Here is a 14544-nt window from a genome sequence, read left to right as displayed (position 1 = left end):
ATAAAACATAAGTTGATATTTTGCTGTGATTGATGCTTTTTCCAATAGTTTCTTCTTGGGGTCAAAATGACCCCAGTTGGTAAACGATGTCTATCAAATATTATGTTGGTGGCTTGAGAATTAAATGAGCAGACATGCAATCTATCTATGAAAAGAAGTATGGCCACGGAAATTAAATGAAAATTCCAGTCTTGACTGCAATGTATGTGAACATACACTATGTACTGTGGAACCTAAAAAGGTTATTCGGCTGTCCAGATAGGAGAACGCTTTGAAGAACCCTTTTTGGTTCCAGGTAGAACCCTTTTAGGATCCATGTAGAACCCTTTCCACAGAGGGAGAACATCACCCTTGCTGACTTGTTTTCGTCCTAAATACTCACTTTTCAGTCTCAGTCAGGCCTTTTTTAATGACCACCTTTCTATGAATAGAAAATTTATTTTTCCTTCCATAGCCGTCCTTTTCTTGTCGGCTAGGTTCTCTGTTCACTTGGAGCTCTCAGTACATCCTCAATCTCCTTTACACAGCTAGAGCCAAACCACCCCTGTCTAGCTTGATCACAACACTGCCCAGCTCATTCCCACCTACCTACAGCTCAGGAGCAGTAAACCCCTTGTGAAATCTGTGAATGTCTGGAAGCAGGACAGTATAGAATCACTAAAGGGATGTTCTGTGTCCAGATTGGGACATTTTTCACGAGTTAGACATGCACAAGTCAGCACAGGTTGTCACAGACTACATACATTTCTGTGTTGACTCTGATATGCCAGAAGACAAAAAGGCATACCCAAACAACACACACTACATCACAAATGAGGTCAAGGACTGGATCAACTGCAAGAGGCAAGAGGCAAGAGGCAACCATTCAAAAACAAGGACAAACAACAACTGAAATGGGTGCAAAAGGAGCTCAACCAAATGCTCAGAGAGACAAGGAAACAACACACGGAATCAGTGGGAACAAATAGTTCCTTACAAAGAACTCCAAAAAATGGTGGGAGTCGATGCGAACAATCACCAACATGAACCCTGCAAAATAAATCCTTGCACACACCAGATGAGCTGACCAAAGCCAATGAATTAAATGTTTTTTTTATGCAAGATTTGATGTACATGACTTCTCTGTTGAGTGTGATAATGTGATTGTCTCCATTGTTATTGATTATTGTGTTCCTAGGTTGGAAATCAACCCTGTAAAAAGATCATGGTGTGCGAGCTCCATTCAGATGTGAACCCTGTGTTAGATCCTTAGTAATTTGCCTATAAGAAAAGTTGTGAGACAAGATGATGCAATCAACACCATAGTGCATCTCATTGTTAAGCATCTGGAAAACCCTGAGGCCTGTTATTTATTTCAGTTCAGCGTTTAACACAACACAGCCACATGTCCTACTCAGTCAGTTTTAAAGCAGACAAGTGTTAATTCCTGTATCATAAGGTGGTAGCACTCATTCCTGACTAGCCGTACTCAGCAGGTTAGTGTCAACAGAACCCTCTCTGAGGCTAGAGACATTAGCACAGGGGCCCGCAGGGTTGTGGGAGTTCACCCATCTTATTCATCATGTACACACATGAGTACACTAGCAGTAATCCTAATAACTATATTTTTCAGTTTTCTGATGATACCGCCATCCTTGGTGTGATGTATAAAGATGCTGATACTACTGTGTACAGGTCAGAAATTCAAAGGTTTGTCAAGTGGTGTGATGAGCACCATCTTATCCTCAATGTAAAGAAAACAGAGGAGATGGTGTTTGACCCCAAATCTGTTGGCAACCACGTGCCTGTGGTTGTTCACAATGCTAACATAGCACAGCTTAGTTCATACAAGTAGCTGGGTGCACACTAGGACAATGTACGGAACTGGAAGGTCCAAGTAGACAGTGTCTTCTGCAGAGTTCAACAACGCCTCCTAAGTAGACTCAGGGTTTTGGGATTTGACCAGAAAATAATGTAAAACTTACTCTGGCAACAGAGTTATTTTTTCAGAGTTGTGTACGCTCAATTTAGTGTTGATATTTAACTCTGCTTCATTGGGTTTCACTCTGTACAGTATTAGTTCTAAATAATTATTTTTAATCTCTGCAGTGTTGTTCAGTATTCTAGAGTTAATTATTTCGAGTAACGTTTACACTCAATACAATCGCAAGAGTTAATTCAACTCCTATGTAGTCAAACAACACTATTTTGGGGTTTATATGGTTCCATTTTAGGTATAAGGGTGTAAAGTCCAATTTGCATATTTCCTAATGTGTCACATTATGGTGTCTTGCAATGTGACATCCAATCTCTACTGGTATCCATTTAAGAGGGAGGATGTCCAGAACTTTTACATCACCTACAACTTACATTCAGAATCTATGTCAGAGCAGCGCAGAGCGTAATGTTGCTTGAGACTACCTACATCATGTAATCTGAAACAGCCTCCTCAGTAATGGTTGCCATAAACCCAAACACTTACATATTAGTTTAAGAAAATGCATGTTACAAATTGAAACAAACCATTTGTAAAAATCTACCTGCAACAGAGCATTCTGAGAAATACGACAATGACGCCCCTCCAACATCTGTAGATACTCCGTAGTTTTAACTCCCTGTTTCTGGTTACTCTTAAAGGAGTTAAACATATACAGTCCCAATTAACTCGTCATCAGCACTAACTCCAGGGAACGTATCACTCTGTTGAGGTGTTAAGATAACATCAGTAGATTCGATTTAATTCTACATTTCACCTCTCCTTGATTTACTGTGTAGGTCTATTTCTACATTGTGGACTGACGCTTTGTGGACTTCTGCACTTTTGGATTGACGCTATTGGCGCAAAACTCTCAAAAGTGTCATTTTGTGAGTGGGTGGTTTCTGAAAAGTGGACAGAGTTAACAAGTCTTGATAGAGTTCAGATTTAACAGAGCACTATTACCTCCTTGGATACAGGCCAGATTGTCCAATCCCAAATCGAAATTCTCCACTAAAAGCTAATATTTGTTAATTAAATGTCTCTAAATGTTTTGAGTGATGACTGATGTTTCGGTCAAGAGGTACGGCCAGACACATTTAAAAATGTTTGCTTTACCACTAATGAACACAGCGCAAAGATGTTGAGACAACCAGGAAAGAGCCAAATGGAAATGCAGACAAAGTGTTTGAGGATGGTTAATGTGAGTGGGACTCTGAGGCAGACCAAGCCAGGGAAGATATCTATAATTGCATGCATTTGTCTCTCTTGCTAACACCTGTTAGTCATTGCGTTTAGCATATTTTCTGGATCGGTGACATTCACATATTTTTCCAACAATGACAATAAGGTAGTTATTGTTGGTCTCTGTTCCTTGTAAGGCCATGTTGGTCTTCACTGCCCATGGTGTCCTAGACTGCTACAGTGTGTCCTAGAGAGAGAGAGAGAGAGAGAGAGAGAGAGAGAGAGAGAGAGAGAGAGAGAGAGAGAGAGAGAGAGAGAGAGAGAGAGAGAGAGAGAGAGAGAGAGAGACTCCTGTCTCTTCCTGGTAATGGTTTCTTATATTGGCTTTGACCAGAAAAGTGCAGGAAAAATTGAAACCGCAGTCTCCTTTTAAACTAGGCTCCAGTGAAGATGGGAGTGAGGGAAAGAAGGACAGAACGAGGGAGGAGAAAAGTGTGTTCCAGGAACACCCTGACCCCCTCACTCCCACTGCTTGAGTGCCCCCTCTCTACACACACCATCAACACGTTCATCTCTCCTCATCTAACCCCACCCCCTCCACATCTTTTCTCCCTTTTTTTCTCTACAATGATGTTCCCTGTCTCTTTTCTGCATCAAAATGATAATCTGACACATTATTCCTTCTGTCTTTCATTCTCCTGTTCCTCTTCTCCAGGGCACAGTATTGTCATTAGCACATTGAATAATAACAATGGGACCACATCCTCTCCTGCTGTACAGTATCAGACTCAGCTCTGTTCTCAGGGTGCTAGAGTGTCGCTCCTATTTCTTTGTCCATGCCATATGTCACCATCTCTACACCTACCTACCTGCACTGGTTTCCCACTGTGTCAGTCTTTGTCTACTTTCTTGCTGGTTGGTACTCTCTGTTTCAGACATAGTTCCAGCCCCCTGAGATCACTGAGCACTGCTGTAACTATTGCTCTGTGATGGCATAACCCGCTGGGCTAAAATTACCTATTCTTTTATTTGTTGTATTTCACCCCAATTTCAAGACTCCAAATTCCACAGTGTGTTTCTGACCTGGAGAGAACACACACACACACACACACACACACAATGATGGAAAAGATAAGGCCCTGCTGTAGACGTGTTTGGCCCATTAGGACTGAATGTCTTCATAGTGTACCCGCTACTGTTAACGGTGTCTGGTGACATGCAGCACACTCTGCTCTGTTCTATTTCTCAACATAATGAACGTAACGGCAGGCATTAACATTGCTTTAAAAGGAGTTCAGACAATTCTGGATGACAAACAAATGTAGTTATATTAGTTTGGATTGTGTGAGACAATCCATAAACAATATACACTACTGTACTCATGTTATAGGTTGTATATCACAAAAATGAAAAAACAAGTTCAAAGAATTGCTGCTAATGTAGCTGGCTGAATGGTAATTGGGCTGAAGAGTCAGAAAGCTGCGAGTCAGTCCATTGGGTTCACATTTTTACTAAGTCACAATTCCAGACATAACATCGGCATGATTGACAAATCAAACACCAGAATAAAACTAAAATCACAGAAAAATTATTCTAAATGATTGAGGATAAAACTCACTTGACGTACCGAGTGGGGACAGTAGAGGAGTATCCCATTTGAAGACGATGGGTAACATGACATAGTGAGGACCCAGCACAAACACAGAAAAACACCTCAACCTTCCACCCTCATCATCCTCACTAGCATCCCTTGACAGTCGTCATACACTGAATCTGCACCCCACTCATCTCAATTTCTTTGGAACAATTGACCTTCTCTATGGCTCCACCCTATGCTCATTTATGAGAGGTGCAGGACTCTAGATGGACAGCAATGGGAACAGACTGAGGCAGGATCAGAATTTACACACAGAAACAGTAAGCAGCCGCAAACGATAAAGGGAGAGGAGAGACAGCAGACAGAGAAGCAATAGAGAGAGGTCCATTTGAGAGTAATCATATCTGATGATCCCTGCACCAACTGTATTGTCTTCTACAGAGAAGATACTTTTCATCTTTTAAGTGGGCTCCATTACTTTCTATAGGGAAATAAACTTCAGTCAGTTCCAGTGTTGCTATGCTGCACAGATACTGTGTCCCAGCACTCATCCACTGAGCGTTACATCATCCGGATTATCTTCATGTATCATCCTATAAAAGGCCCTCCAGAAATCCATAGAGGTCAGCATCTCCGCAACACGCATTCACATCCTCCTGTAACTTTCTTCTGCCTCTTCACAGTTCAGACAGGACATAACAGCAGTAAGCCTCTCCTGGTAACATCCCTCTCACAGTGTAGAGTCCCTCATCAGTTCCTCTTACAGTCTAAAGGGAGAGTCTGACCTTGACCCTTAGCAGAGGTCAGAGACGTAGTCAAAGTCTTTGAAGCAGTCCTGGTCCTTGCGGGAGAGGGTGCGGCGTTCGCGGGGCGGCGTGAGGGCGGGGGTCTCGGCGGTGAACTCCTCGTCAAAGTTGCTGACGTCCTCCCTCCCCCTGATGTTGGGGACGAACGGGGGCGGGAGCCGCCTCTGCAGCAGCGCTTCCCAGTCCACACCCTGAGAGGGGGAACAGAGAGACCGGATTGGTTCATAGAATCCAGGTGAATTGAATCATCTACAGTGGGGCAAAAAAGTATTTAGTCAGCCACCAATTGTGTAAGTTCTCCCACTTAAAAAGATGAGAGAGGCCGGTAATTTTCATCATAGGTACACTTCAACTATGACAGACAAAATGAGAAAAGAAAATCCAGAAAATCACATTGTTGGATTTTTAATTAATTTATTTGCAAATTATGGTGGAAAATAAGTATTTGGTCACCTACAAACAAGCAAGATTTCTGGCTCTCACAGACCTGTAACTTCTCCTTTAAGAGGCTCCTCTGTCCTCCACTCGTTACCTGTATTAATGGCACCTGTTTGAACTTGTTATCAGTATAAAAAGACACCTGTCCACAACCTCAAACAGTCACACTCCAAACTCCACTATGACCAAGACCAAAGAACTGTCAAAGGACACCAGAAACAAAATTGTAGACCTGCACCAGGCTGGGAAGACTGAATCTGCAATAGGTAAGCAGCTTGGTTTGAAGAAATCAACTGTGGGAGCAATTATTAGGAAATGGAAGACATACAAGACCACTGATAATCTCCCTCGATCTGGGGCTCCACGCAAGATCTCACCCCGTGGGGTCAAAATGATCACAAGAACGGTGAGCAAAAATCCCAGAACCACACGGGGAGACCTAGTGAATGACATGCAGAGAGCTGGGACCAAAGTAACAAAGCCTACCATCAGTAACACACTACGTCGCCAGGGACTCAAATCCTGCAGTGCCAGACGTGTCCCCCTGCTTAAGCCAGTACATGTCCAGGCCCGTCTAAAGTTTGCTAGAGAGCATTTGGATGATCCAGAAAGAGGGAACATGAGAGAGAGAGAGAGAGAGAGAGAGAGAGAGAGTGGGGGAACTTGAGAGAGAGAGAGAAAGAGGGAACTTGAGAGAGAGAGGGAGAGAGAAAGAGGGAACTTGAGAGAGAGAGAAAGAGAGAGAGAGAGAGAGAGAGAGAGAGAGAGGGAACTTGAGAGAGAGAGAAAGAGGGAACTTGAGAGAGAGAGAGAGAGAGAGAGAGAAAGAGGGAACTTGAGAGAGAGAGAGAGAGAGAGAGAGTGGGGGAACTTGAGAGAGAGTGAAAGAGGGAACTTGAGAGAGAGAGAGAGAGAGAGAGAGAGGGAACTTGAGAGAGAAAGAGGGAACATGAGAGAGAGGGGGAACTTGAGAGAGAGAAAGAGAGAGAGAGAGAGGGAACTTGAGAGAGAGAGGGGGAACTTGAGAGAGAGAGAGAGAGGGAACTTGAGAGAGAGAGAGAGAGAGGGAACTTGAGAGAGAGAAAGAGAGAGAGAGGGAACTTGAAAGAGAGAGAGAGAGAGAGAGAGAGAGAGAGAGAGAGAGAGAGAGAGAGAGAGAGAGAGAGAGAGAGAGAGAACTTGAAAGAGAGAGAGAGAGAGAGGGGGAACTTGAGAGAGAGAGAGAGGGGGAACTTGAGAGAGAGAGAGAGAGAGAGAGATTGGAGAGTTTGGAGTTTGGATTGGAGAGTTCCGAAGTTCCAAATTGAGCAGCTGCTGAAAAATGAGCTCAAAGTGAAACAGTCCTCTGAAGAAACAAGAGAGCATAATACAAGAAACAGCACTTCTATTGCAACATTGTAGCCAACATCACCAGCGTTGCTATGGAAATTGTTTACCCACCAGACATCCAAACAGAGAAAGCTAAGAAAAGTTTCAAAGGTTTGTTGATGGGACAGAACCATGAATGCCTGTTTGCAGATCTTACCAGTTACAAAACAAGAGCAAATGTAATTTTTAATACCAATCGAGGGAACATATGGAAAAAGGTTATTTGCAACCATTTCCCTTTCTTAAAAAAGAGAGGCATCAGCCAAGGATGTCAGATCCGCATTTTTGAAGAAGCTGACCAGAGCAACACATATCAAACAGTAAACTTATATAATAATGGAACTGTATTGATACAAGGCAATGATTCAAGCCTCCAGGCTTTTGAGAATAGGTTTGCTACCCTAAAAGCAGACGCTGACATCATCTCAGAAAATGAGGAAAAAGTCAAGGAGGGAGATGGAGAAAAGCAGACCCCAATGGTCTCTGTGACCCAGCAGGAAGCCCTCAACGTCCCTTTACCTGCCTCACCTGCAGCAGACAGAGTCAAGGACATGACAATTTCAATAAGAACACCTGCTATGCAACGTTTCCACAACACCCTCTCTCTAGTCGAAGCAGAGGTCATAGAACTCAGAGAGAACAAGCTTCAAGAGGAGGACACTGTCCAGAAACTCAAAGAAGAGATGAAACAGTTCAGGGAGGAGAGCAGAGCATCCATAGCTAAATTAGAAAGCAGAATGGACAAGCTGAGTCAGACAAATGATGACCTCAGAGACCATCTGAGCACAACAAGAAAGGAGCTTGAACAAAAAGAGAGGTACATTGACACCCTCAACCGGCAGAGAGTCATTGTGTCCTCTGCATCTAGAGAACATGTCCACCAGCTTGGTACAACACAAGCAGAACCTGAGACCAGCATGGCCTCCACTACACAGCCGGATGACACTGCACCAGCCTACCAGTCTGCTCCAGCCCAGGTCAACCTACCAGCCTCTCAGTCTGCTCCAGCCCAGGTCAACCTACCAGCCTCCCAGTCTGCTCCAGCCCAGGTCAGAATACCAGCCTCCCAGTCTGCTCCAGCCCAGGTTAACCTACCAGCCTCCCAGTCTGCTCCAGCCCAGGTCAGAATACCAGCCTCCCAGTCTGCTCCACCCAGACAATCACCCACAACTGCAATCCTAATTGATTCAAATGGGAAGTTCTTGGTCCAGGAAAGATTCTTCCCTAGACACCAGGTGTATAAGTTCTGGTGTCCTACAACTGAGAGTGCAATGCAGCTACTCAGTCAGACCAGGATTGACACCCCTGACAACATCATCATCCACACTGGCACAAACGACCTTCATGCCAAAGGTGAAAATGTATCTGGGGCAGTGAGAAGAGTGGCAGAACGGGCACAGGCTATGTTCCCAACAACCAATATACAGTGCCTTGCGAAAGTATTCGGCCCCCTTGAACTTTGCGACCTTTTGCCACATTTCAGGCTTCAAACATAAAGATATAAAACTGTATTTTTTTGTGAAGAATCAACAACTAATGGGACACAATCATGAAGTGGAACGACATTTATTGGATATTTCAAACTTTTTTAACAAATCAAAAACTGAAAAATTGGGCGTGCAAAATTATTCAGCCCCTTTACTTTCAGTGCAGCAAACTCTCTCCAGAAGTTCAGTGAGGATCTCTGAATGATCCAATGTTGACCTAAATGACTAATGATGATAAATACAATCCACCTGTGTGTAATCAAGTCTCCGTATAAATGCACCTGCACTGTGATTGTCTCAGAGGTCCGTTAAAAGCGCAGAGAGCATCATGAAGAACAAGGAACACACCAGGCAGGTCCGAGATACTGTTGTGAAGAAGTTTAAAGCTGGATTTGGATACAAAAAGATTTCCCAAGCTTTAAACATCCCAAGGAGCACTGTGCAAGCGATAATATTGAAATGGAAGGAGTATCAGACCACTGCAAATCTACCAAGACCTGGCCGTCCCTCTAAACTTTCAGCTCATACAAGGAGAAGACTGATCAGAGATGCAGCCAAGAGGCCCATGATCACTCTGGATGAACTGCAGAGATCTACAGCTGAGGTGGGAGACTCTGTCCATAGGACAACAACCAGTCTTATATTGCACAAATCTGGCCTTTATGGAAGAGTGGCAAGAAGAAAGCCATTTCTTAAAGATATCCATAAAAAGTGTCGTTTAAAGTTTGCCACAAGCCACCTGGGAGACACACCAAACATGTGGAAGAAGGTGCTCTAGTCAGATGAAACCAAAATTGAACTTTTTGGCAACAATGCAAAACGTTATGTTTGGCGTAAAAGCAACACAGCTGAACACACCATCCCCACTGTCAAACATGGTGGTGGCAGCATCATGGTTTGGGCCTGCTTTTCTTCAGCAGGGACAGGGAAGATGGTTAAAATTGATGGGAAGATGGATGGAGCCAAATACAGGACCATTCTGGAAGAAAACCTGACGGAGTCTGCAAAAGACCTGAGACTGGGACGGAGATTTGTCTTCCAACAAGACAATGATCCAAAACATAAAGCAAAATCTACAATGGAATGGTTCAAAAATAAACATATCCAGGTGTTAGAATGGCCAAGTCAAAGTCCAGACCTGAATCCAATCGAGAATCTGCGGAAAGAACTGAAAACTGCTGTTCACAAATGCTCTCCATCCAACCTCACTGAGCTCGAGCTGTTTTGCAAGGAGGAATGGGAAAAAATGTCAGTCTCTCGATGTGCAAAACTGATAGAGACATACCCCAAGCGACTTACAGCTGTAATCGCAGCAAAAGGTGGCGCTACAAAGTATTAACTTAAGGGGGCTGAATAATTTTGCACGCCCAATTTTTCAGTTTTTGATTTGTTAAAAAAGTTTGAAATATCCAATCAATGTCGTTCCACTTCATGATTGTGTCCCACTTGTTTTTGATTCTTCACAAAAAAATACAGTTTTATATCTTTATGTTTGAAGCCTGAAATGTGGCAAAAGGTCGCAAAGTTCAAGGGGGCCGAATACTTTCGCAAGGCACTGTAGTTGTGTCCACCCTCCTACCAAGAAAAGACTTCCCAGGAAAGTTGATCGAAAAAATAAATCAACAGATCACTGTGGACTGTGCCTCACTGCTCAACGTCAGAACGGCTCACCACCCCACTCTGACATGTCAACACTTATATGATAATATACATCTTGATCAGGACAGTATCAGAACCTTTGCCAAGGACCTAAAAGATGCAACACTTGGCAGGGACCCACACACCCATCACACCAGCAACAAAGGTCCCCCGCCCCACCTTCTGAAACAACAGTACCTCCACCATCCCGAGGAGAAAAGAGCCAGACATGGCTTATTACAGCACAGCTCTACTAGACCAGGCCCAACACAGCACAGCTCTACTAGACCTGGCCCATCACAACACAGCTCTACTAGACCCGGCCCATCACAACACAGCTCTACTAGACCCAGCCCATCCCAACACAGCTCTACTAGACCTGGCCCATCACAACACAGCTCTACTAGACCTGGCTCATCACAACAAAGCTCTACTAGACCCGGCCCATCACAACACAGCTCTACTAGACCCGGCCCATCACAACACAGCTCTACTAGACCCGGCCCATCACAACACAGCTCTACCAGACCCGGCCCATCACAACACAGCTCTACCAGACCCGGCCCATCACAACACAGCTCTACTAGACCTGTCCCATCACAACACAGCTCTACTAGACCCAGCCCATCACAACACAGCTCTGACCACTACTCCAGGGTCGGTCAGAACACTGCCCTTCAGGGAAGTAGACCACATGATGCAGTCCACACCATGTATCAGTCAGATCGTCAGCCTACATATGCTGAGGTAACCTCTGGCAGAAGACCCCTAGAACAATCAGAGATAGGAGAGGTGCGCCAACTACTGCAACTAATATGCAGACTACTGAGCTAGACAGTCCCTTTAATTCACACACGGGCACGCACACGCACACACAAACACACAGGGTTGTAGATTGCACATAAAATAAGTACAATGCAATCTTATTCCATTCTTATTAATTTGTTTACAAATATTCCTAAATGTATTGACACCGGTATTATAATAATTACTATATGTAATGGTATGTGTGTGTGTGTGTGTGCGCGTGTGTGTGTATGTATGTGTATGTGCATGTATATATATATATATGTGTATGTATATTGTGTGTATGTGTGTGTGTGTGTGTGTGTGTATGTATGTATGTATGTATGTGTGTATATATATATATATATATATGTATATATATATATGTGTGTGTGTATATATATATAGTATTTTTTTTTCTTTTTTTTTTTCGATGTACTTTACTCAAACCAGTGAATATCACTTATTATAAATGAGATCATTAACTATCAGCTCTTGGAATATCCAGGGCCTATACTCTTCACATTTTGGTTATAAAACAACAAATCCAGAATTGATTAAAAACATCAAGGGACAGGACATCATAATCCTACTGGAAACATGGTGTCGTGGAGACATAGATACTCAGTGTCCCTCAGGCTATAGAGAAAGTTTACTACCATCAATCAAACATAAAAATGTTAAACGGGGCCGAGACTCAGGTGGAATCATCATTTGGCATAAGCAGGACTTAGCACTGAATGAAATGAAAAAAGGTACCACTCACATTTGGCTAAAACTTAACAAAGGTACAATCTATTGTGACAATGATGTATACATATGTGCAGCTTATGCTCCTCCTTCAGATTCATCATATTATGATGATCAGTTTTTTGACAATCTCCAGACAGAAATCATTACATTTCAGGCGCAGGGTAAAGTGCTTCTTTGTGGAGATTTCAATGCAAGAACAGGTTCTAAGCCTGACTACACTGATGCGGGAGGTAACCACCACATATTTGGACACCCCTCCTTGTACAGTAGCCCTATTATAAATAATAGAAACAGTCCTGACCAAATACTGAACAAAAATGGAAAAGAGAAAAGAGCCTGTACAAGCTTAATGGTAGAATCAGAGGGGACTCTTTAGGTCAGTTTACTTACTGCTCAGCTCTTGGGACAAGTGTAGTCGATTATGCCATCACTGACATTGACCCCTCCTCCATTAGTGCATTCACTGTCAGACCACAGACACCATTGTCAGATCACAGTCAGATCAACGTGTTTCTGAAGAAATTAACCGGCAATATTCATTCAAAAAAACAGCCCAATAAACTTTACAACATAAACCAATCGTTCAGATGGGCTCCAAACAGTGCAGAGACATTCATTGAAACATTGAACTCAAATGAAATGATGAACTTTATACAGTTTTTCAATAACTCACAGTACCAAAACAATAAAGATGGTGTCAATTTGGCTACTCAAAACATCAACTGCATATTCCAAAAAGCAGCATCGAAAGCAAATTTGAGAAAACCAAAGCAATGCAACATCAGAAGCAAAAATCAAAATGTTTCTGACAAATGGTTTGATAATGAATGTAAAACAATTAGAAAACACCTAAGACAAATGTCAAACAAAAAACATAAGCAGCAAAACAACCCAGATCTACGATATGAATACTTTGAAACTCTGAAACAGTATAAACAAACACTGAAATGCAAGAAATTGAATTATACCAACAAGACACTTGATGAAATTGAAAACGCAATTGACCAAAATCAGTTCTGGGACATGTGGAACAATTTAAGCACAACAAAGCCACAAGAATTAGCCATACAAGATGTAGGAATTTGGAAAACTTACTTTGATAATCTATACAAAAACATCCCACAAAAAGACTTACAACAGAACCAATTAGAAATTAAAGAAAAATGGAACATCCTGGAATCAGTCATTAAAAACAACCAAAATCCATTAGATTACCCAATAACCCAACAAGAACTAAATGAAAAGCTAAAATCTATTAAATCAAAAAAGGCTTGTGGTGTAGACAACATCAGAAATGAAATGCTGAAAAACAGCACACCTGAGTTGCAAAATGCTGTGCTTAAATTGTTCAACATGGTTTTAACTTCTGGCTGCTTCCCTGATGTCTGGAACCAGGGGCTCATCTCCCCTATCCACAAAAGTGGAGACAAATCAGACCCCAATAATTACAGGGGAATTTGCGTCAACAGTAACTTGGGAAAGATTTTCTGTAGCATTTTGAATTCAAGAATTCAAACATTTCTTCAAGAAAAAAATGTAATAAGTAAATGTCAAATTGGCTTTCTCCCTAACCATCGCACTACTGACCATATATACACCTTACACACACTAATTAATAAACACGTCCACCAAAAAAAAGAGGGCAAAATCTTTGCTTGCTTTATTGACTTTAAGAGCAATGTATGCAATAAAAATGAAATTATTCAAAATCAACATCCCAATTAGAATTTGGACTAAAATATTTGACAGTGTAATCCTACCAATAGCACTTTATGGAAGTGAGGTTTGGGGGCCACTCAATAAACTGGATTTTAAAATGTGGGACAAACATCCAATTGAAGCCCTACATGCAGAATTCTGTCGGAAAATTCTACAAGTCCAGAGAAATACACCAACTAATGCATGTAGGGCAGAATTGGGCCGTTTTCCAGTAATAATGAAAATACAGAAAAGATCATTAAAATTTTGGCTACATCTAAATTCAAGTCCAAATTCGAGTCTGCAATTTAAAGCACTTCAAGCCCAAGAGCTGAGCCCAGAAACGAGCCCTCTCAGTCAGCTGGTGTTGGACCTCACCAACCAAGCTGACACCAGCACTGCTTCAAAAGAAAGAATTCCAATAAGCAAAATCATGAACCAATCAAAGGAATCATATTTACAATACTGGAAAAACGAAACAAAATCCCAAAGCCGACTAAATTGCTATCTGACCCTAAACAGAGAATATGAATTGGCTGATTATCTCTACTCTGTCAGAGATACGAAGCAGAGACAGATCCTTACCAAGTACAGGCTGAGTGACCACCGATTGGCAATAGAAACCGGCAGACATAAAAAGACATGGCTACCCAAAGAGGAGCGTGTATGTGGTCACTGCATGACAGGGGAGGTAGAGACAGAGATGCACTTTCTCCTTTACTGTGATAAATATTCCTCACAAAGAGACTCATTATTCACAAATTGAACCCAGAGGAAAAACTAAGAATACTCATGGGCGAAGGAGCAATGGCTCCTCTTGCAGCCAAATATGTA

At 42.4% G+C, this 14544-nt stretch overlaps 1 protein-coding gene across 4 annotated transcripts in view; it reads right to left on the bottom strand.

Annotated features, from left to right (window-relative positions):
* Positions 1-4633: 4633 nt before the first annotated feature.
* The window catches only part of LOC110538283 (serine/threonine-protein kinase N1), a 57854-nt gene continuing 47943 nt past the window's right edge, over positions 4634-14544 (bottom strand). For all 4 annotated transcript variants that reach the window (XM_021625002.2, XM_021625003.2, XM_036938556.1 and 1 more), the window contains exon 23: positions 4634-5733. In XM_021625002.2, the coding sequence (XP_021480677.2) occupies positions 5530-5733 (204 nt within the window). In that variant the 3' untranslated portion in view covers positions 4634-5529. The remainder of the gene's footprint in view (positions 5734-14544) is intronic.

This window comes from Oncorhynchus mykiss, chromosome 12 (assembly GCF_013265735.2).
Source record: "Oncorhynchus mykiss isolate Arlee chromosome 12, USDA_OmykA_1.1, whole genome shotgun sequence".
NCBI classification, from domain to species: domain Eukaryota; kingdom Metazoa; phylum Chordata; class Actinopteri; order Salmoniformes; family Salmonidae; genus Oncorhynchus; species Oncorhynchus mykiss.
This window is presented reverse-complemented; position numbering and strand designations above follow the sequence as displayed.